The sequence below is a fragment of the Mustela nivalis genome (genome assembly GCF_964662115.1).
Source record: "Mustela nivalis genome assembly, chromosome: 2".
NCBI classification, from domain to species: Eukaryota; Metazoa; Chordata; class Mammalia; order Carnivora; family Mustelidae; genus Mustela; species Mustela nivalis.
The window spans coordinates 177,485,142-177,509,071 of NC_139021.1; the positions used below are offsets into that span (position 1 = coordinate 177,485,142).

Here is a 23,930-nt window from a genome sequence, read left to right on the forward strand (position 1 = left end):
TAAGTCAGAGCTTATCATTCTTCACAGGACAGGAGAATCACTCCAGGAGTTTCTAATTCAGTGCCTCTGGGGTGGGGCCTTGCCATTTTCATTTCTGGTAAGTTGTTAGAGATGACGCTGATGTTAGTGGTCCAGGCCCTAAGCCTTTTTCCGAAACAGGGAAAACTATAAACCAAAATATTTTCCTTTTTGCCTAAGCTGCTAGGAGACTCAGGGACAAGTGCAATTCCCCACTTAACACATTCTTCCGGGTCCCTGACAGTTTCAATTTTCTCATCTTCCCTGAAACAGCCCTGGGCCTCTTTTAATAAGTGTCGTATTATTTAGGACTTGTTTTAAATTTATGAAACTGACGAAAATCCTTTTGGAAAAATGTAGAATGTAACACCCGAGGGAAGAATGCCGGGGACCCGTCTAAAATCACTCTGGGAACACGCAAGCCGTGTTATCAGAAAGACAACAAAGGCTCTATTTTACCTTCTTTCTTGAACAAACGCAGACACTCTTCTGAGCGCTGTACAAATACAAACTCAAATACAAACAAAATCCTCATTAACCCCAATGGACACTGGGTCTATTCCCGTTTTACAGTTGAAGAAACTGAGGCACAGAGGTAAATTACTTGCCCGAGGGACAGAGGTAGAGAGGCCACGTGCTTCTACACCAAGGCCACCCACGTGTCACTGCTAGCATTAACTGTCTTCACAAAGCAAACGGCACGTGCCGGTCCCCTTCTCTATCGGTCTGCAGAGTAAGGCACACTACTCCCCTTACTTCTGCTCGGCACGCAGTAATGTTTAAAAAGGCCCTGGTTTCCCAACCTCTGATCTCCTGGACCAGATCCCTCTTGGTCACGGGCGGTCCAGGACACTGCAGAAGCCCCCTGGCTTCCATCCACTGGATGCACTGGCATCCCTCCTCCCCCTGTTGGGACAACCAAACACTGCCCAATGTCCCCAGGGAAGGGAGGAGGAGGAGAAGCCCCCCAGCGGAGAACCCCCGAGTGAAGCCCTGCACGGTCCCAGGACACCAGAAGATGGTATTCGGTTCTACTCGGGTGATGTCCCCAAATGGTGAGAAACCAAAGAGAAAAAGAAACTCAAGGAAAGGAAAATCGTGACGGCTTTCCAGAGAGAGCGGCTTTCTGACACAGTAAGAAAGGACAAACGGTAGAGAAGGGTGTACAGGAGCAACGGTTTATTCTCAGAATTCGAAAGTCGGGAGAGCAGACACAGCAGAGGAAAGGCGAGGCTGCAGGACAGACACAGCATCCGGAAGAACGGACGAGATGACAGGTTAGAGTCCGCATTTCCCACCAGGCTCTGCTCACTCCGGAACCTTCTGAGGCGGCCACTACTTACTCTTGTTGTTACTGTTCTCACTGACAAAATCCTCGGAGCCGTCTGTGTCGTCCTCGTCATCTCCAGACGAGATGGCATCTGTATTCAAAAGAATATAGCCATGGTTGTGTTTGTGCGAAGCAAAAGGCTGTAATCACGTACAACTCGGTCCTTCTAGAGAGGGCCTTCCTCAACCCGGGAGCCCACGCAAGAGTCCGAGACCGTGCTTAGCGAAGATGGTTTTAATGGCTTAAATGTTCTCTCCGTGATGACAGTTGATCTGCATTATGATTCGCAAAGCTTTCTGCTTTCACGTTATTTAAACATGCTGTCAAGCTGGATATATATCGAAGCTAGATTTTTAAGCTTCAAACAGCATTCAGGTCCCTAACAGATTGACTGATTGTGTTGTGATGCGTCCAAAGAGTCTTCCCAACACCACCTTTCAGTTCTCAGGATCCCCTTCAAGAAGGGAATCTGACTTTAGTCCCTAGCCCAACTTAGCCCCTGTGTGGCCTTCCATCCATCCACTGACTTCTCAAAGCAAACCTTTAAACTCGGCCACACAGGGGGACCATGCGGTTCCCCTTAACTGCATGGAGGAAAAATCAAGAAGGAGAGAAACTCACATTTTAATAAAAGGAATCAGAAATCTTCCCCCATCAAATTTCAATCTTGGGTTCTACATGCCAAGGATGCCAGTCGCATGACAGGGGTGGGGGGTGGGGTAGGCGGGGAATGGGAGTTGAAGATGCATTTTTACTTATACAAGAGCGGACTGTCTTAAAAGGGAAATATTTCTTTGCACACGAGAATCCCGTCATTTTTAACGACCAGCCTCTGTGGTCGAGCTGGTCCCGTGGAAGCACTTCAGAAACAGATCAACAGCAAACTATAAAGTTCTGTGCGTGGCATCCAATTAGCGGCTCCCGCTATGACTTCGCTCATCCAATACGATTTGACCCACAAAACAGCTACAAAAGAGAGAGAGCGGAGGGCCCACGGGCCAACTCACCTGTGACATTCACCATGAAGTAGACAGCCTCGCTGTCTACCGGCCTAGCCGCCGTGCATGCATAGAGGCCGGAGTCTCTAGGCGTGGCACCTTTTATCTGCAAGTATTCCCCAGTAAGCACTGTCCTATTGTTGGGCCCCAAGTGTACCCCATCCTTAGTCCAACTGATCGTGGCGGCATCTCTCAACGGACAGCGCAACTCTAGCGACTCCCCGGGCGCGGCCACGTAAACTTCAGGTTGGGAGATTTGGTATTTGGTTGGCGGCTCTGCAGAAAGGTAGGAGAGAGAAGACGGAGACAGATGGGAAGGAGGAAAAGGAGTGAACGTCCAACAAAGGTCAGTGGCGGCCCGTTTATTCCCAGGAGAGGCCGTTGTTGGTTTGCAAATGGCCCGGGCAGGCATTCACCTCTGCCCACGCCCGGGAACCCAGGAGACAGCCTGGTGCACAGAGCAGACTGAGGGTCCGAGACGGGGACCACAGGAAGCGCCCAGCAGAAGCGGCCCTGCTGGGTCTGTGCGAGCTGGACGGCTGTAAACACACCCCCGAAACCCAGCATGGAACGATATCATAAGAAAACTTTTCAGTCGATTGCCAATCCCAAGTCTGCCTGCAACTGTCACACCTGGTAATTCTATTCCTGTGGCATTTTTTCATTCGTAGGGATGTGTGTTTTATCATTTTTTTCATTCAGGGCAACTGCACAGCTGTGTGTCTATACCTACACACACATACACAAGTACACACACACTCACACATACACACACACACACACACACACCCCTGTATTTATTTTTGCTAGACTCTGTTGTCACAAAGCTGAGCTGCTTACAATGAAATAGCCTTCAAACTCAAGGGAGACAAGGGAGTCCTTCTACAAAACTCTCAGGCTCAGATTGCTTTGCTGGTCTGGAGACCTAACTCTGTGCTGGATAAGCTGGAACATGCTGTTTTTCTTCACACCGAAAAGATCAAAATGCCTCCCCGACGTCCGAGAGGCGGCCTCCATATCGCACTCAAATCGATCTGGAAACAAACCTACTGAGCGTTGCGCACCCGAGCCTCGAGCCTCGGACACTGCAGGACCCGTCCCTCCCCACCCACCAGCTCCCCCGACACATCCTGGGTTCCAGCCCCCTCAGGCCTCTAACTTTATGTCCCTTTAGGGGTCCTTCCTCCCTCCCCTCCCCATTTACCCAATTCATGCTTCACGGCCCAAATCATCCTGCTGGGTGTGAGCTTGTCATCCGTCCCCCAGGCCTGGGGTGATGCGGGTCTCCCCTCCTTGTTCACCTGCCTGCTTCGCCCACTTCTGGGGAAGCACCACGGATGCCATGGCCGTGTCCTGTCTTCTGGGGAGACAGCCAGGTCTAGACGGAGGCCTCAGGTCCTGCCTGAGGGTCCCGCCCTGCCTCCAGGCAGACACATGGAAGGGGCCCGTGCTGACCAGGACTGCCGGCACCAGATGTGCAGGGCAAGAGGGGACGGTACAACGTGCGCAAGGAGAGGGGAGATGGAGCCACAGGCCGGAGCTGCTGGCTGGGACCCACGCGGACCCATGAATGGGCTTTCATCCCTCACAATGGGAACTGTGAATGGTACCCAGAGTCCCAGGCCCAGGAACCCAAACCTCCCAGCTCTGGGATGGCTCCAAATCTGGGCATCACGAGGCAGCTGTTTTGCCCTTCTGAGCAAAGTCGGGACCAAACTCCCACGTAACAAGGGAATAAAGTCGCTTCGTGCCTTAGTTCCATTGTTGAAGGAAGAGGGAAGACCGCGTGCCTCTGCTTCTAGAAATTCTCCACAGCACCTCCATCAACAGCCAACATGGGAGGCCCAGGGCTCCCCAAAGGGGCACCTCCAAAAGCACACGTGCCGAGACGGGCCCAGACGCCGAAGAGGATGTGGGCATAAAGGGACAGCCGCAACAAAATAGAAGAAAATAAGTCAGGTTTACCATGGACAAACCTAGCCGGCAGCAAGGGCAGAAAACCCCAACTCGCAGGCACATTACATCTCCCAAGTAAATCTGTTTTCCTCATTCAACACCTGCTGAACACGTACCACAGGCCACACTTTAGCCTGGATGCTTGGGAAGCAAGGAGGCGCAAAAAAAATCCTTTGCAACACGGGTGGGACCTTAATTACAGCGGAGGCGACCGGCAATAAAGAGAAAATCGGCCAAAAATAGAAAGTACGGGAGGTGGTCTCAAGGGCCAGGAAGCCCAAGCCAGCAAGACAGCAGCACCAGCACAGACGGGAGGGAGGACTCGTCCCAGAGCGGGAGCTGGTAGACTGCGGCCCCCAGGCCAAAGCCAGCCATCGCCCGTTATTGTAAACAGAGTTTTGCTGGCTCGCGGCCACGCTCGTTCCTGAAGTATTGTCTGGGGCCGCAGTTGTTACAATGGCAGAGCGGACGAGTCCCAACAGATGCCCTCCGTCCTGCAAAGCCTTGCCCTTTACAAAACGTTTGCCAAGCCCCGTTGAATGGGCTGTTCGAGGAAGGCTTCCCTAGGGAGTGAAGGGCAAAGTGGCTTTTGAAAAATGCCGCTAGGAACGTAGCTGGGACGTCCTCAGGCCACACTTCCTGAGGCTGGTCAAGTCCTAATGCAACTGAACTGCAGGACAAAGAGAGAGACCTTGAACTCTGAAGCCTGGGCAGAAAAGGGAAAGGAGGAAAAATGTAGGCGAGAGGAGAGCGGAGAGGAGGAGAAAAACTATTTTGGTTTGGCCACAAATCTCAGCCTCTGCCCCACTTGCAGCAGCCTGGAGCCCCTCAGGGCCCACAGTGTCCCAAAGGACGGCTGGCCCACCCCTTCCACAGCTGGTCAGAGCAAGGATCAGATGCCCTTTGGTTTCTTATAACCGACCAATAATTACTGAAAAGCACCCGCAACGTTAGAGTGAATTTACACGGGATCAGCCTGGGTCATGAAATGATCAGTATCTGTAAGGCCCACATGGCCTCATGCGCACATCACTAAGCATATTCCTCTGAGTCAGAGCTGGTCATCCAGAGACGACGGACGAGGGGGAGCTGGACCCAAACCACGATGTTCCCCTCTCTCTTCAGGAGAGACGGGACCCATGCAGCCAGCCTGCCTCTACCCTGCCCCTCAGGTCAGAATGATGTCCCTAATACAGGCAGGCAGGGAGATGCACGCACACTGCTTTAAAAAAAAAAAAAAAAAAAAGGTAAGCAAGATACTTGCATTTATGATACAGAAAAATCTCTCCCCTGACCAAGGTAGAGCCAGGATTTCCCTGTTTTTAAAGGAAAGCATTTTCACTGAGAATCCTTTGCCTCACCTGAAATATGGAAACCACTAAGGCTCACCAAAACCACAGGGGCATGGACCACGTGACCAAAGACACAAGTATCCTTCCGGTCGTAGGAGGGACAGGGCACAGGAGGCCTCAAGGGCAGGGACCGTGTCCTGTTTGGGGCTGGACACACAGGGGCTGCTTGATAAATGGGGACCATCCTGCCCGAGAAGAGGATGGAGCCGAGGCCCAAGTCCACTCCATTCCTGCTTACCTCCGCATCCCCGGCCCCTCATCCACTGACGAGCGAGAAGGCCCAGATAACACAGTGTCCCCTGGGAGGGCCCAGGGAGCCGACCAGCAGGAACCTCATCCTCCCGCCTGTAACTCGCTGGGCCCCTGACAGGCACTGCTGCTGCCTTCCTTCCGCTCCTGCCAGAGGATGCTCTGGCATCCTGGATTGGCGGATCTCCGCAGGACCCAGGACGGTTTTACAGACGGGCTCCCATCTCCACAGAAGAGGACTTACACTAAAAGTGGTTTTTCTTCCCATTGAAACCAGGTCAAAACTGTCACCCAGTGTCCCAGTTAGGTGATAAGCTCCAAGATAGTAAAATAACTCCCCCAAAGATACCAATAATGATGTCCATCCATCAGATGAAGCCACCTCACTGACCATGAGTCTGACCGTGACTACCGCGTGGGACATTCAGAAAGCACGTGCTCCTCCCTCACCGGAGCGATCCGTTCACACAAAGCTCACCCGGGCTGTGTGAGGCCCAGCAAGACCGGGGTGCACGCCAGAAGGACTGAGATGGGGGGTGAGCAGGGGAGAGAAGGGATGCCGTACCGGTCCACTGCTCCCAGGAGCAACCCTGCCCACCTGTGGGTTCGGGCATCGGACACCTCGGGACAAGGTGCCAAGGACATGGGTGCTTTGTCTGGAACCCCAACAGCTGGCTCCATGGGGGCCACTCTGTCCCCACCCATCCCCAAGAGGCCAATCCGGGCTGGTTTCTCTTCTGTGCCTGAATCCTACAGGTGGCTTTCTTGCCCATGCCAGGCAAAAACGCTCCCCGAGTGCTCTGCCCACACCTGCACAGGTATCTCTCTCACCCCAGTCCTCGGACACCAGTGACGACGCGGCGGTGATGCTCCAGCAGCCTCTCTGAGGTCGGTCCACTTCCACGGACACAGCCAGGGCCGTCCCGGACTCCAACCGTGGCTCGGTCCACTCTCTAACACATGACCGTCCACACAGGGCAAAGTATTCCCCAGGGGAGATTTAAACAATACCTTTTATAGTCATATTAACATTTCCTGGATTTGGGGTTTTGTTTTGTTTTGTTTTGTTTTTCGGGTGCCACAGCTTACTTTTGACCTTTCTTGTGCAGAGCAGGGGCTGACATCCCCGTGGAACGCACAGTCCAACGCTGTTCCTCATCTGACCCCGCCGAATCACAACGGGGGTAGGCTCCAGAAGCCACTGTGCTGCACACCAAATACTCTTTCAGGGATGTCCCCAGACAGACACAGAATGTCCCCGCCTGTCTTTCATAATGTAAGTTCACAAAGAAGTGAGAAAGCGAGCAGACACACACACTAGCGTTGGGCACTGTCGCTGTGACCTAAAACCGCTAAGCAGGTAGGCGGGCGAGGTGACGTCCGGGGAGGGCTCTCCGTGCTGCTTTCTATGACCCGCCCGCACACAGTGGGCACGTGAATTTCAACTTTCTCCCCAGAAGTTCCAAACCCTGAGAAGTGCCAGCGGCAGGAGGTCTCACGGCTTCTCTATAAAGTGACCACTGGGAAGTTAGGAACTGGAAGAGCGGGCACGCCTGCAGCGGTGTTCCCCAAATGCCGTCTATGCGATCCCCGCCGTGGGCCACCCCCCACTGCCCTCAGGAAGGCCTCGCGCCCTCACCCCTGGGGAGCGGAGGGGCCTCATCGGGGCAGAGAAGGAAACTGAGGCAGGGGTCATGAACCATCGGAGTGATACTGCACTGATGTCACTGGCCGCAGACCAGTGTTGACCTCTGGGTAAACAAGCCGAGGGAAGCAAATCCTGGCTGACTGTGCCCAGCGGCCTGGGGAGGGCTGGGGGGGGGGGGCATCCCGCTAAAGTCAGCAAAGGGCCATGACTTACACGCCTTCACCGCGCCTGTTCCTGGTCCCTCGCCAGTGTCACCAGCAGGACCGCCTGGGACAACCGAAGCGGGGCGGGCGTTTGGAACAGTAAGCTATTTCAGGTAACGCTGTATGTTGCCAAACCAGCCATAGCAGCAATTCAGACTGTCACTTTTTATAACGTTTGCCTATAAACTCTCCCGTGTGGTTTTTGAAATGGCGCCCAAGTGCAAACAGAGAACAGATGGGAAGCCCGCGTCTCGCCCCGTCCAATCGCTTGCGGAGCGCGGACGACAGATTTAAACTGTTCCGGGCGAACAAAGCGGCTTATGCCAGCAGGGCGACGACGTCACACGGCACAGAGTCCGCCTCCGCTGGGGTTTCCTCGGGACGGTGGCTTTTCATGAGCCGAGGTGATCACGGCTAAGAAACAGGAACCCCGGCTTCGAGGATGCGGTGGGGTGGCCCCCGGAAGGCAGCCCCCCGCGCTCCTCCCTCTCAGATACCCGGGGGCACCCAAGCCCCAAACATATTCCTCCAGAAAGGGTTTTAAAAAGGTAGAAAGAGCAAGAACTGGGGAAACAGATCCCCCACTCTCGACCCCCGGGTGTGGACCTGGAGCGGAGGCCCGGCGGGCGGCAGGGCGCGGGGACAAACCCGCGCCCCTCGGCACAGCTCGGGGCTCCCACGGGAACTGTCGCACCAGCCCCGGGGGCAGGAGTAGTAAAACAGCCTGGGTTTCCTGGTGCCCTCCCAGATACGGCACCGCCCCATACAAGAGAAATAAACATCACCGCCGTGCGGCTGCCAGCGTCGGGACAGAAGCAGCCACAGAACACTGCAGCGTCACAGCGCGGGCCACACATGGAAGTAAGTGGCGGCTGATCCTGTCCGTTCTGGTAAGCCTCCACTGGCCCTCCTGGTCTTGGAGACGGCCTGAAGCCGCCACACCGTGGTCTGGGTACGAAGTTTTAACTGGCCGGTACCCAATTTTCTGTCCACAGGAATGGACTACTAAGCCCCCTCGTCTCACACAGGACTCCTGAAGCATTTTCACAAGCAGGACCGGAGGGAGTCGGGACAGTGGAGACCTGGGCATCATGGCCCACTTTCCTGTAACGACAGAGGCTGACGGCACCAGATCGGCCCGCCTGGCACCGACACTCACCACCGGGAAGACATAAAGGCACCAGGGTCCCCACCCCCCAGTGACATCAGAAACGACGGCCCCCGTGGGCCCTACTACGGGAGCTCTGCAGACACACAGCCGGGGAAGGCGGCGGCGGCGGCAGACCTGGCTGTTTCGGCTGAGCCATCCTCCAAGCTTCCCCTCTACAAGATCAGACTTGCAGAAGACGAAAAGCCTGACATCAAACGGAGACCTTATAAGGCATGGGCACTACTTGTTCTTTAAGAGGCAGGAGGGAGAGGCAAATGGGCCGCACAGCACAAAGACGCAAGCTCCCTCCCTCGAGAGATGCTGCCAACAGGAAAACGGGGGACACACAGAAGTCAAAGCTGCGGAACGCAGATACGTAACCAGGCTGAAAGGCTGCAGATTTCTCTTTCCGACCAGAGAGGGTCGGAAAGAGAAATCTTTGTCGGGGTGTCTTATAGACACACGTCAGCGCTTAAAACTCCCCTTGTCGGTTCCACGGGGCCCGTAACAACGGCTAATAGCTACCTCTGCCACAGTAGCTCGCCTGTTCCAGAAATTCTGGACTGGCTCACATGCTTCATGATCGGATGGGATAATGGCATATGGTCCCAATATGGTAACCATTAAAAATTATATATTTAGGCACACCCCTCATATAATTTCGGTCTATCGCTGAGAACCATGGTGAACAGCTTTCCAAGTTTGAAAAGAAATGATGCTGTTGCCCCTGAGAAAATCAAACTGGAGAAACCGCCAAGTGCCAAGGAAGGCCCATCTGAGGGGTCATTACTATCCCCCAAGATTTGGACCGAAGGTGGAAATATTCGCTCCCTGTCTTACTGTATCTCCTCCTCCTTTTGATCCTGACGTTCCGGGATATTACCCATCACGTTCTCCAAAAGGGAAGGGGACACCAAAAGGAGGGTTTTACTCCCTGGTCACGACACCTGCATCAAACCCTCACGTTCAGGACCGCAGAATTTCCACCGGACCCCCAGGACACAGGCACCAAACAGGCCCCTCTGCCTCAACTCCCTGGGAGCTCTGCTTGAGTGAGAACCTCCAAACTCAGCCCCCTCTGCTCAAAAAGCATATCCCAAGCAAGCCATTAAATTATCCGAAGCAGAAACCAGACCCACAAGTTCTGTCGCAGTAGCCCACAGCCCCGGTCTAGTATACAACGAGGAGTCCATTCTCTTGGCCGCCAGAGCCCCCTGCCTTCTGGAAGCACGTTTGCCAGACACAAGAGGAAGGGGCACTTCTCAAGATCTGCAGGGCTTCCTTAGACATACTGCTGGTGTCCCTGCCGGCTGACCCAGACTCCTGGGAACTCTCTCCCCACGGGAAGGCTTCGCACTCACTGTATCAGGAAGGGAACTGGGGGCCGGGGCACAGAGCTTCACGAGGAGGTAAAGGAAGGAAGGAATCCTCAGGATTTGCCGGACGTTTATCGACACAATCTTTAAGATCAGGAGTGGCCTTGCAGGGGCATCGCCTCTAAAATCAACACATCATCTGGTTCTGAAAACCCCATCAGCCCCCAAAATGTTTTCAGCACCTCCCAGTCCTGACTATGGCACAGCCCTCTTCCTCGTATAAAGGGGTGAAGCCACCTTCCTAATCAGATGCTCCTTGGGCTCCCACAGCTGGTCCCCGAGGCCCTTCCTGGTGTCCTGGCATTCAGGCTCTGATCCCATCTCGGTCCCCGCCCCAGTGACTCTTCGGAAAAGGACACGCCGGAGACGCGAACACACTGAGAACAGACCCAAGACCCAGTCTGCCACTTAAAACCTGTGCGCCCGGAAACAAACCTCTCAGCTTTTGTCATCACTTCCTGTCTCTTCTCCTGCAAACCAGGAACAGAATAAAACGGAGAGCGGGCGGAAAGCATCAAGCTCAGGCCGGCCCTCCGCAGAAACACGAATGGATGCGCCAGTAGAAAGGCAGACCTTCCAGCCGAAACTCGGCTCCTCGGCGGCAGCGGACAAAGCACAAGAGCAAGGAAAGCCACCTAACCCGGTGTTCTCCGCATGGAAGGCTGGGGACGTAACGCAGCAGAGGGGAGCCTCCTACTATATTCCGGGCGCCCTAACATGTGGTTTAGTGTTATTTGTCTATAGTGGCATTCTTTTTTTCTTTTTTTAAGATTTTATTTATTTATATGATAGAGATCACAAGCAGGCAGAGAGACAGGCGGGGGGCGGGGGGGGGGCAGGCTCCCCCCTGAGCAGAGAGCCCGATGCGGGGCTCGATCCCAGGACCCTGGGATCATGACCTGAGCCAAAGGCAGAGGCTTTAACCCACTGAGCCACCCAGGCGTCCCTACAGTGTCATTCTGTTTTCTGCTCGTGCGCATGTGTGAGTTCCTAACCACAGAGCCCCGTGGTGTTCCTGGCTTCCTGGGACCTCTTCCTCCTTCCACACACCCCGTGTCTACGAATAGGTGCCAAATCCCACCCCGGCTCCGGGGCTCCCTGCCCTGCCCTCTGTTCCCCTCCATCTCGGCAGCTCTTCCCACCCGCTCCAGGTCAACGCCGCTCAACTCCCTGCTCTCGGGCTCCCATTTCCAGCTGCCCTGCTACAGATGTGCCACCCAAAACCAGCACGTGCCCTTCCTTGCTGAATAGAATCACCCTACAACGTGACTCAGCTCCAAGTCCGCCCTGAAGCCCGGCTTCTCCCTCCTGCCTCCCATCCGATGGGGCCCCGCACCTGCACCGCGGCCAATTCCCTCTGAAACGGCTCTGAAAAGAGCAAGGGCAAGACCTCACGGGCAGGTTCATGGCAAGCCTTTTCTCAAGAAGACCTCTACGAGGGCCCCAACCCACCGCCACAGCCCGCCCTATGATTATCCACCACAGACCACCAGAGCAAGCTTCTGAAAAGCAAATCTGACCCTGACTTAAAAAAAAAAAGCAAAGACCACTCCCCACTCTGACAGAGAAAACCCCAGAGAACACCCACATTAAGGCCTTGGTTGTTCCTGGCCCCAGAACACTTTCCACCTTCTCCCTCACACCCGAGACTTGTCTGTTCTCATGGGCACTCATTCCGCTACCTGGAAACCCTGTTCCACTGCTCTGCCTGGCAAACTCCTACTCAGGCTTCAAAGCCCAGCTCAGATATCATCTCTGTGGAAATTCCTGATTCCCATCAACACAGCCCACACTGCTCTCATCTCCAAGGCACTACAGCCTCTGTCTGTGCACCTAGTACGTACACAGCCGGGTACAGTCCACTCCCTCACCCACCCGCCCTCTCCCACGGACCTTCCTTAAGAGGGGATCAGCACGGCACTTCTCAGACTTTATTTTGCATAAAGACCACCTGGACAGTTTATTAAAACACAGCTCCTCAGGGAGTGGGGTCTGAGAATCTGAATTTCCCACAAGCTCCCAGATCATGGTCATGCTGCTGGTCCAGAGCCCACACTGGAAGAACTTCAGCACCAGTGTCCAAGGGTAAGAGTCTGAGACCCGGTTTTGCTGTGATGAACCCACACTGACGTGGGCAGCCCCATCCCATTGTGGAGCCTGAGTCCTGGTTTATAGAACAGGAAAAACACCTCCGGGCTAGCCTGCTGCTGATCAAGGTCACCATGAGGACAAACCAGGACGCTGCCTAGGAAGGCCTTTGTAAGCCCTGAAGTGGGGGGCACATCTGAGAAAAAGCGCCCCTTACCGCAGCTCCAGCCAGGACGGACCTGGGCTCCTACCTGTGGGCTGTAGCTTGATCCTACCTGAGCAGCAGATTTTCTTTTTCCCCAACCACATGGGAACCTTGATTTGCATTCCTCTGACTTTAAGACAGGGTTTTCTTACAAATGCGCAGATCTGTCACATTGCATCTGTGTAAGTTACCTAAGTGGGGATCTCTGGAATGTTTGTAAATGGAACTAAACGTCCTGAGAGTGTTGTTACCAACACCGATGACACCTGTTTGATGACTTCAGTGAGGGAAGAGGCCTGTGGCTTATTAAGATAGCATCTACTGTTCATTCATCCCACCAATCAGGGGTCCCTGATATTTATATGCAGGGCACAGAAACCCCAGCAGAGTTCTTTTGACAGGATGTCTTACCACAATCCCACAGCATGCCAGAAGTAACCCTGAACACCAAACCCCTGGGGCACGGGGCCCAACCCATGCCCTGCACATCCCCCAAGCTTGAGGGGCCAAGCTACAGCAAGGGGGAAACTGGCCTGCTTTCCAGAGACCACGTCCCACAGTCGGCCTTCCAACTACAGGCCAGAAGCACGTTTTCAGGGGCCGCAAGTCACCTTTCCATACTTAGTGTTACCGCTGCTCCGGGACCAGATCACCACCCCCGGACAGGGACATACTCAAGTGGGTACATCTGCCTGACAAGTCCCTGAAAGGTCAGATCACATCCAGATCCTCCGTGACATTTTCCCCCAGCCCATCCTGCAGTAAGAACTTTCAGAACCAGTGAAATAGTGCCCCCAGGGACAAAAGAAAAGGGAAAGAGGGCGGGCTAAGAGTGACTCCTCAAGGGCAAGCCGCCGGCCTGCACTTCAGCTCGGGGCCCTTTGCCGCACCAATGGCAAGTTGACTTAAAGGGCTGGACCTCTCTCCTCTCAGCAGGACCCCAGCTCCAACACTTGTTCAGAGTCTGCAGCTGTGTCCCAGGACTGGTCCCCCGCCCCAACCCAGCAGCATCTCGGCCATTTACAAGTGAAGGGACAGCAGCTGGATACTGGGAAACAGATGGCCCTCCTCATTTGAATGGGTTTGATCTAGCAACACAGCAAGTTCAGGCCCGGCCGGGGCAGAAATCACGCTCAGGCTGAAGGCACAGATTCATAGCCTGAGGGGTCTTTAGCAAGCAGCTGGGTAGGAATGACCTCTTGGAGAGGTTTCCTTAAGGGGGGGGGGGGGAGCCTCTGTGGTGGGTGGGGCACGTCCCCAGCCGGCTTTGCCCCTCAAGCCAAGAAAGGCAGGACCGTGAAAGGAAGGTCCAGGCCGGGGAGGGGGAGGGGGAGGGGTCACTTTTCTCCAGTGATTTAGAGAGAAAAGGAAATTCTCCCTTGGGCGATTCTGTGCCCCAGGACTGAAACCACAGCCATTCAGGAAATTCCAAATTAAGAAAGGTGCCAGCAGGGTTAGACCCTAACCTTTCTCCTAGGCCCTAAGCCACGTCTTTGCATAGATAAAAAACCTTCCCGAAAACAAACTCAAGAGATCCTGCTTCTCTAGACAAAGCCCCTTGCAAAACCCACCAGAACATCTCCTCTTGGAAAGGGCTGTGCTGGGCCCCCAAGCATCCTGGCTTGCTGTGGAGGGCATATCTGTCCTTTGGAACACAAGACTGTGCCCCACCCCGCTCCAAGAAAAGGAGGGAGTCTTATGTGAACTCCCAGGTCTTCGGGGGAGGCCCCACCATTGGTGTTCACTACCCAGGCCAGGTACCCCCGCCTCCCCAGTGGCCTGATAAACAACTACAGGTATGGAAAAGAGAGCAGAGAGCTCTCCCTGCCCACCCATCCACAGGCCACGCCTTTACGGGCGGGCACCTCTGGGTGACAAGCGAACATGGACAGAGGCCAGCAGAGGGACCAAGCCCTGGACAGTTCCCAAGGGGCACAGGAAGCCACCTGGCCAGCACATCTGGCGGGTACCCACTAGGGCCGATGCGGTGGGTGGCTGCCCACCTCCCTTCGACGCGCGGCCTGGGAAGCTGCCTCATTGGGAGTAGCCAGAAAAATCCTCAGCATGGCCCACAGGCCTCCCAGCCTACTTCTCTAGCCTCACACAGGCCCCCGGCCCCTGTCAGTGCAGCACCCTGGGCCCCCACCTCCCTGCGAGGCTTCTTCAGAGCACCTGCACACTGCAAGGGGACGGGTGCCTCCCTTCCATAGCTCTGTGACAAAGGCCAGTGGCTGCCCACTCAACAGCACTTGAGGCTGATTCTGGCTTGAAACGCTATCCTCACAGAGCCTAGGACATAGTAGGGTTTCAAAAACCATATCTGGGGGGACAAAGTCAAAAGTCGATTGCGCTGCAATGTGGAGAGCGTGCAGACAACTGTCTGTCTCTGCCGAGCTCTGCAAGTGGTCACCCCACCAGGGCCTCCAGGCTTAGAGGGAAAGTGCAGGGTCTCCTCGGGCCAACACCTACCTTCCGGCACCGAGCGCCCCCTTCTCAACGCCCGCGACCCCTAGGCGTGCGTTCTGCAGTCGCCATCCAAGTTCCGTGCAGAGCCCGAAAGACTAAACCAGCCCTGATTCAGAACTCCAGGACCAGCAGCTCCGCTCAGAAAGTACTTTTTTTTTTTTTCTGAGATTTTTTATTTATTTATTTGACAGAGATCACAAGTAGGCAGAGAGGCAGGCAGAGGCAGAAAGAGAGGAGGAAGCAGGCTCCCCGCCGAGCAGAGAGCCCGATGTGAGGCTTGATCCCAGTACCTGGGATCATGACCTGAGCCGAAGGCAGAGGCTTTAACCCACTGAGGCACTCCGGCACCCCTGACCTTTCATTCTTTAATTTTTTTCCTTCCCCACTATTTTTTTTTTCTTCTCTGGTCTCTGACATCATAAGGGCCAGGTATCTTTCATTTCTATGGCATCTGTCATTGCCATGACCACAGGCGGCAGGAGCCCCAGGCACACTGGTCTGTGCGGGTGGGTCTTGACCCCTCGGAAAATCAGACATGCTGAGGGAAAGCCTGACATGCTATCAGAGTGACAACCAACAGGGCAAACATTTCGTGGTGCCAGAGCAAACTGCCAGAAAATGGGCAAATACCAGGCCAGCCATCCCTACCTGCCTAGACACCTGCTGGGTGACTGAGCCTGGGTCGCTCACTGGGACTCACAGCATCTCCCTAATGAGCAGAAGGGTTAGCTCCTTACTAATACGCTACATACTGCCAAAGGCCATTCTAGAAGAAACACAAAGGGGTCATTCTTGGAGTGGTTTTATTGCCCATGACTTCTCTTCATGCAGCTTTAGGAAAATAGGTGTGGCTATGTGGGGAAGAGAGAATCACCCAGCAGCATCCTTACATGTTTAAGAGTCCAATGACAGATTTAGGAAAGAACGAGGGGCCGGCACAGTATTCCACAAAATACCCTCCCACTCAGGAAAGAGAAGGAATCAACTGATACATCTTTGTCATACCAATAAATTCACCCAAACGCCTGGGCCAACGCTAAACTGGAGGAATGCTAACTTGGATGAAACATTTCATCTCCAAGAGCCTCAGCCAAGAGTCTCCTCCATAAAATGGGACAACGCGGAACACCTGGGATCAGCTGGGTCCTTAAGATTAGAGATGGCAGGAGAGCGGAACCAGAGGAAGGTGGTCCTAAGGGACAAACTTCCATTTGTACATAAACAAGGACTAGGCATGTAACTCACAGTAGGAGGGCTACAATTACTACCGCGGTGTCGTGTACGTGACAGTTGTTGAGGGAATAGATCCTAAGAGCTCTCATCACAAGGAAACCCATACATATATTTATATTTATATTTGCATCTATAGGAGATAATGGATATTAAAGTTACTACGATAATCATTTCATAATATAAATAAGTCAAATCATCGTGCTATATACCCTACACTTACACAATGCTCTATGCCTATCGTATCTCAATTAATGGGGGGGGGGAAGATTAGACAGAGATAATACAGGTCAAGGTATGTTGTAGCACCGTATCTAACACAGGGCAGGCACTTAGTAAATGGTAATGAGCTCCTGGTACCATCTTCGTCCACATCCTCTCAAGGAATGGGCTAAAGAATATGACCCCATCCATCCATCTTGACCCCTCCCCCTCTCACTTCCAATGGTCCTATCAAGTGACCCCACAAGGGTATAACATGCTAAGGACTGCTCAGCACCTTGCCCTCAGTCATGTGTGTCCCCTCACAATTTCCCTCCCTTCCCTAAATTCTGGAAGCCTAACTACTTGGGCCCCAAGGAAAGCCCAGCAGGCTGCCCAGGGGAAATGACTGGGCAAACTTGGCCGGGATGTCCGTAACATACTATGGCCCGGACAGAAGCAGAGCCTGCTACACCCCAACCCCGCTCCCAACCTCCACCCCCAGTCTCCACCATTCTTCACAGGGCCTGATGACAACCCTTTGAAAGCCTCCAACAAGAAAAAGAAAAACTCTTTCCTTGCCCAAATATACGGCTCTCCACGAAGTGTGTGTCCCACCATGACTGCAGAGCTGCCACCCATTTCTTCAATGGGGAAAAACAGGTCAACCCTGAACCATCTGGACTACAACCAGCAAGGCGATCAGAGCACACTCCTGAAGTCCAGACTTGGAAAGACCGTACAAAAATAAAAAGGGTCGGATAGCTTAGAGCACCCATTCTATTTTAATTAACGTAAATGCCTCTCATCAGAAGATTTATCGTTATACGTGGTAGGGTAAATATACCTGAAATATTGGTTTTTAAATCCTCTACCGAGTTGCCTGGGTGGCTCAGTCAGATGTTAACCGTCTGACTCTTGGTCTCGGCTCAGGTCCTGATTTCAGGGTCATGAGATCAATCCCCAAATCATCCGGCTCCGTGCTGGGCAAGGAGCTTGCTTAAGATTCTCTCCCTCCAGGGGCGCCTGGGTGGCTCAGTGGGTTAAGCCGCTGCCTTCGGCTCAGGTCATGATCTCAGGGTCCTGGGTTCGAGTCCCGCATCGGGCTCTCTGCTCAGCAGGGAGCCTGCTTCCTCCTCTCTCTCTCTCTCTGCCTGCCTCTCTGCCTACTTGTGATCTCTCTCTGTCAAATAAATAAATAAAATCTTAAAAAAAAAAAAAAAAGGTTCTCTCCCTCCACTTCCACTGGCCTAACTTTAAAAAATAAAAAATTGAAAAATGTTTAAAAATCCTTTATCAGATTTTTACATAGACAAGAAGTAGGGATGGGTAGAGAGAAAAGTAGCATTTACTGAGCACCTCTCCTAGGCCAAGAACTCCAGTAAGGGCTCTACCTCCATTTGCATTTAATCTTCATATTACCCCCTTTCCTGGAGATATTATCAGCCCCGTTTTAGATAAAGGGAGGCTCAGAGAGATTATCTATCTTATCCAAGGTCACAGCACCAGAAGGTAGAGGAGAGTGATTCAAGCCTGACTTGCCGAACTCCCAAGGCTAAGTTCCTTCTGTCTCCAGAAAACACAACACGGGCCATTCAGTATTTTATTCGTTTCTATGGGGGGAAAAAAATAGATGAAAATTTTAAGTTAATTTTAGAGGGGCTTTTTGGTCTTTAAAGATTTGAGTGATATTAACTTTGAAACATTAAGAACATTTAGGATCCAAATTCAATTGTACACCTACCTCCCGTCAGCTAAGAATGCAACACGTTTTGGCGGAAACCCAGGAAGCTTTGGCGAACAAAGAGGAGGCCCTTAAAACACTGCCAGCCACACTCCTATGAGGCAATCTCACCATCAACTGAGAATCTGAAGCTTCAGGGTTTTCAAAAATGGCTAAATCCAAAACTTTAGGAGCTGCAATGACCCTTATTTTCACTCTAAGGCCCCTCTCCACCCTGCTCTGCACCCAACAGGCCAAGACGGCCTTCATGATGTCTACATATTCTTAAAGCAGGACACCTGGTCATGTATGGAAATCCTTAACAGTGAACAGTCATGTGGAAAAGAGAGACCCTAGTACCACAAAGCAGGAGTTCTGGTGTTAGAAAATAAATATGACAATTCATATAGGGCTTCTCGGCGTCAGAGGTCAGGCCTGAGTTTCCTTCTTTCCAGGGAATGTGATACATAAGTCAAACAAATAAATATGTACCTTGTCCTCATTCCTGAATATATCAGAACTTTCCTATACGTTGGTTGTTTGACCTCCTCATAAAACATATTCACTGTAACCTGAAATTTCATATATGTATTCCATTCGTACAGGACTTAGAATTTACCATTCTTTAGCTGAACAAGGGGTTAAAGGAAAGAATATGTCACAGCCTAGGTCCCTGACTCAGTACAAAAAGAATCTGAAATTTACAATATTCCCATGAAGTGGCAAAAATCCAGAATGGGGTGTAATTACTTATGTATTCCAAAGTGGAATAAATGACAACAGTTCACACCCAACATCTTACAACTCCGTCATGGTGCAAGTTTCCCAAAACCATAATCACCGAAAACCTACAGCATGCCCATTTTACATAACATACTCTCTCCAAGGGCAGCCAGTCTGTCCTGAGAATTAAATACCCTTTTGCACGAATATAGAAGAGGTAAAAGCTTGAAGTTACATAAATGAAGCCCAGTGAAACCCATTTTGGGTTCTCTATCATGTCCTGTTAAAAGGGGTAGTCATGGGGGCACCTGAGTGGCTCAATGGGTTAGGTCTCTGCTTTCTGCTCAGGTCATGGTCTCAGGGTCCTGGGATCGGGGCCCACATTGGGCTCTTTGCTCAGCAGGGAGCCTACTTCCCCAGCCTCTCTCTCTCTGCCTGCCTCTCTGCCTACCTGTGATCTCTCTCTCTATCAAATAAATAAATAAAACATTTTTTAAAAAGTGGGAGGTAGTCACAAATCAGAGCAAGGAAGGGGTAAAGAAAAGGAAAGAAAAAAAAAAAAAAAAAAACACTTGGGAAAAGTGTAACCTTTGTTCATTCCAGAAGGCATCTCCAAGACACACAGGATCATTATAGCAAAGAGGCCAACAGCTTGTTCAACCAGACTCATTAAAGAGCCTGGCCTCAGGCTCCCTTCCCTACCTCCTTCTTTACACATTCCCTAATTCAAGAAGGCCAGAGCTAAACCAGCTGGGTCACTCCAGGTTACCTGGGTAAGCAGAAGGAAGAGGCCATTTTGTGGAGACTCTACAGCAGCCAGAAAGCCTCAAGCCTCCACAGAAAGATAAAAAAGAGTTGCCCCAAAATGGAACATGAGTTTTACCGAGCTTTAAAATCTCATGTCCGGGGCCCTTAGTGGGCTCAGTCTGTAGAGCATGTGACTCTTGATCTCAGCGTCATGAGTCCAAGCCCCACGACGGGAACAGAACTTACATAGGAAAATAATAAGATAAATAAAAATACTAAAATCTCAAGTCCAAGAGCCTCTAACAAGTCCAGGCTGTGTTCTTAGGCATTTACTCATCTTGGATATGACGATGATTACCAAGACTCCCCTCACCCCCTTCAGCTAAGGCCAAAGTTTCAGCCCCTACGTCAGGCTCACTGTTCAGCCACATACAGCCTCTAACATAGTCACCATCAGTTAAAAGAAACTCACTGAGAGGACAGGTCAGAGGCCTTGAGGCAAAGGCATGATGAGCAGCTTCAAGCCATGCCATTAAAGCTGAAAAAAACACAGCCACTGCTAAACCTCAGTGAGTGGACACTGCAAATGGATAAAAAAGAATACAGAGCCATGGGACGCTCAGGGCATGATCCCAGGGTCCTGGGATGGAGTCCCACATCGGGCTCCCTGCTCAGCGGGGAGCCTGCTTCTCCCTCTACCTGCTGCTACCCGCCTCCCACTTCTGTTCACTCTCTCTCTCTGACAAATAAATAAAATCATTAAAAAAAAAAGAAGAAGAAGAAGAAAAGAAAAACCTAAGGCTAAAGTCAACCCTCCTCAAGGAAAACAAATAATAAAGATCACAGGAATTTCTGTACAGCAGCAGAAAACGCCCTGCATCAGAATCATTTGTGGGATCACCTGAAACACTTCCCCAAAGAATTTCGGAGTTGCCTACCGAGCCAAGTCACCATAGTAGGACTCCAGTCAGGACCGTGGCAAGTAGCACACCAGTTTTACTTCCTGCCTGGGGCCAAAACCTGATTTCCCACATTCTCCCTGAAAGACTAAAATCAGGCAGCTTCCATGGAAATGGAAAATCAGGCCAGACTGTGCTGAGAAAGGGTGGTCGCCTTTTTTTTTTTTTTAAAGATTTTATTTATTTATTTGACGGAGAAAAAGAGATCACAAGTAGGCACAGAGGCAGGCAGAGAGAGAGGGGAGAAGCAGGCTCCCCGCCGAGCAGAGAGCCCAATGTGGGGCTCGATCCCAGGACCCTGAGATCATGACCTGAGCCGAAGGCAGAGGCTTAACCCACTGAGCCACCAGGCGCCCCTGGGGTGGTAGCCTTTTAACAATTACCCTGGATAAGTCAACATCCAAACAAGATGTCAGGTTGCAAGGCTACTGGATACATTTTATGGAGAATATGAACAGGGAACAGGACTCTTCCTGACTCAACGCTACCCTGGGTATTGCGTAAATGCGTAACTCCTCCTTCCGTCTCATACTGGAAACATCACCTGCTGGATTGTTCTGGTTATCTGAATTCTCACCCTCAGCTGGGTCAGAAGGACTTGGAAAGAAACGCTTCTGGCTTCTCGCCAGGGAGTTCATCCCATAGTAGGTACTCAAAGTGTTCTGGCTGGTTAGAATAAACGGGCAGAACACACACACACACACACACACACACACACTGAATCTGGATCAGAGTGAGCGAGTATAGAAACTCAGCTTGCCAAATTGTCACCTCGAAGTAATATTAAGCATAGTTCTCTGTCTCTGAATTGTGAAATACTTTATATACTAATAAAGAGTGTGTACTTCATTGTGTGTTTAACTGCATAAGCCTGCATTTGGTTTAACTGACCCAGAGTTAAGTCCTTGTTCCTGAGCTAACTCTCCAGGTCCAGTGGACTCTTGAATATTAACACTTGCATTGAGGAACAAAGATGCAGATAATACAAAACAGAAGATTATTTTAAATCAATCACTCTTGGTATGCGGACACATTCTTTTTTTTCTCTTCTTTTAACTTGCAATTAAATGCGTGTGGCTGGCGTTGTGGCCTCTGCAACACTTCTAATAAAGAACTTAAGCCATGCTGGAAAAATCTGAACTTCGAAAGTTCTCCATGTGCGTCCTACACTCGCCCACTCTGCTACTGAGTTTTGGACCAACTCCCATCAGTCCAGGACAGCATCACCTCTTAGAAGGTGGCCCAAAAAACCTGGTTTAAAAAAAAAAAAAAAGAAAAGAAAAGAAAAGAAAAACTACATTCTTCCCAGGTTGTTAATCTCCAGAATCACACTTTCTGGAGGGTGGGAAAGTAATTAGGGGTTTGGGGTTGGAAAAGCCCTTTTATTTTAGCTCCTACTGGGCTGGTGTAAACAAAGATATCATTAATGTCAACAATGACTTAATTAACCAGAGTAGGTGACAAGAACTCGAAAGAGCCACCTCCTCCCCGGGATAATCAAGCTTGACTCTACTTTAAATAATGGGAATATTAATGAACAGAACAGTACTTGGCATTGAGGACTGCCCCCCCCTTGCATCAATAACTGAATTTATAGCCTTCAGCCATTCCTCCACAACAATGAATGACCCACTGGAAATATTCTTTTTTAATCAGGGATATTAACTAAAATCTCCTAGAGATTATTTGCTGCTCAAGCCAGTTGAGTAGATCCAACCCTACTGTTTGTTTCTACTTCATCGTGTCCAGAAGACAAATGGCCCGTGATGGACGATAGGATACGATGATAAAGGATCATGTCGTACAAAGGATCCTCCCGTCTTAGGGCTCAGGCTCCTTGCTGGAACTCACTCGCTTTTTTCCCTGGGTGCGTTTTCCTCCAGTCCAGGCTAACAGACCTCATCTAATCTCAGCCTCCGAATTAACAAACCAGAAAGTCTTCCAAGGTGGGGTCTGGTGCAATAAAAGGTTAAGCTTAAACTTATATTAACCAGAGGTATAGTCACACTAACCACAGGGGACAGGCTGGGACTGGCTCCATGGCCTAAACTAGAGCTGTCCCAGTCAGTCGACTGGCTTCCAGCTAACTCTTTTTTCATCTAGAATTAGATAACCTTCCTAATAACCTCTGACCCTAAAGCAAAACTACCTGCAATGGAAGAACTCAAATCGGTTGCCGACATGGTACTGACAGACCAGGACAGACCAGGGCGGCCCAGATGCTCCAGAAAGCAAACACGGCTGCCTGGCCTTCTCCATGACAGAGCGACTTTCTTCCCAACTGTCCCCAAGAGCCTCCACGATTCCTGACATTATGGCAACTGGCAGGACCAGCCCACACAGGACAGAGCAGACACGTGAGCCCATCTCGCAGGCAACAAGGAGGCTGACATGTCCTGGGTCCCCCGCAGACATCAGGCCACACACTGTCCACACTCTGCTCTCAGGGATGCTGAAACGTCCTGGTGATCTCTTAACGTAAGGAACCAGAAGCCTCCTGACGACGTTAATATACACAACGTTAATGAAGACCTTTCAAGGTCACCTTATCAAACCATGGGAGGGCAGGAAGGAAAACAGAGGGGCGGGGGTTCCCATGCTTTCCCAAAGCCAGTCCTCTGCGGGTCTGCGCCTTCCATTTAAAACGTCTCACAACCCTGGACACAAAGTTCACAGAAGCTGTGAGCCCAGAAAAATGCATCAAACATCTTTGGCGAAGTTATTTCCTATAATTTGGGGGAACTGGCGAACCACCCCACCCCCAACCCCCAAGAACAGCCCCAGATCCCTGGTTGGGAAGACCTGCTTTCAACAATACTCCCATTGTTGGCGACAAATTTTTACACAAAGAACCTTTGGGGGCATTTTATCGCTGTCCATGGTTTCTGCCCCTCTCTCCCCCACCTCATTCTTCCTGCATATTTTAAACTTTCCTCAGTAATTAAGGAGGAGAAAAGAAGTCCTCCAGGACCGTTTTACACTTTCTGCTGAGATAAACTCCCAAGAATATGCTGCCCTGAGAATCGAAATGAAAAATGACAGTTTCTTCCTAACCTGGGCCATTCCGGGCACATCGGGTGGGAAATCCTGGCTCAGCTGCCTGGCTGCGTGCTGAGCCTCGTACTCAAGGGAAAACCAGCAATTAGGAAACACATCGATTTTAATTATTAGCAAAATTAAAGAAGTACAGCCCTGACGTTCAGAAAGCAGGACCCTTTTCTCTCCCTTTAAGCCCCGCAGAAAGGTACTGCCTTTGCAAATCACACGTGTGCTTACGTTCCAGCACAGGTCACAAGGAGGCTGTCCCC

General features: G+C 51.5%; 1 protein-coding gene across 3 annotated transcripts in view; it reads right to left on the minus strand.

Moving 5' to 3' along the window:
- FGFR2 (fibroblast growth factor receptor 2) overlaps positions 1 to 23,930 on the minus strand; it is a 102,362-nt gene that overhangs the window by 72,709 nt on the left and 5,723 nt on the right. For 2 of the 3 annotated variants that reach the window (XM_082722679.1, XM_082722678.1), the window contains exons 3-4: positions 2,356 to 2,622; positions 1,362 to 1,439 (exon numbers count right to left, since the gene is read on the minus strand). The exons of the other annotated variant lie outside the window; for it this stretch is intronic. In XM_082722679.1, the coding sequence (XP_082578805.1) occupies positions 1,362 to 1,439; positions 2,356 to 2,622 (345 nt within the window). The remainder of the gene's footprint in view (positions 1 to 1,361; positions 1,440 to 2,355; positions 2,623 to 23,930) is intronic. 3 annotated transcript variants of the gene reach the window in all.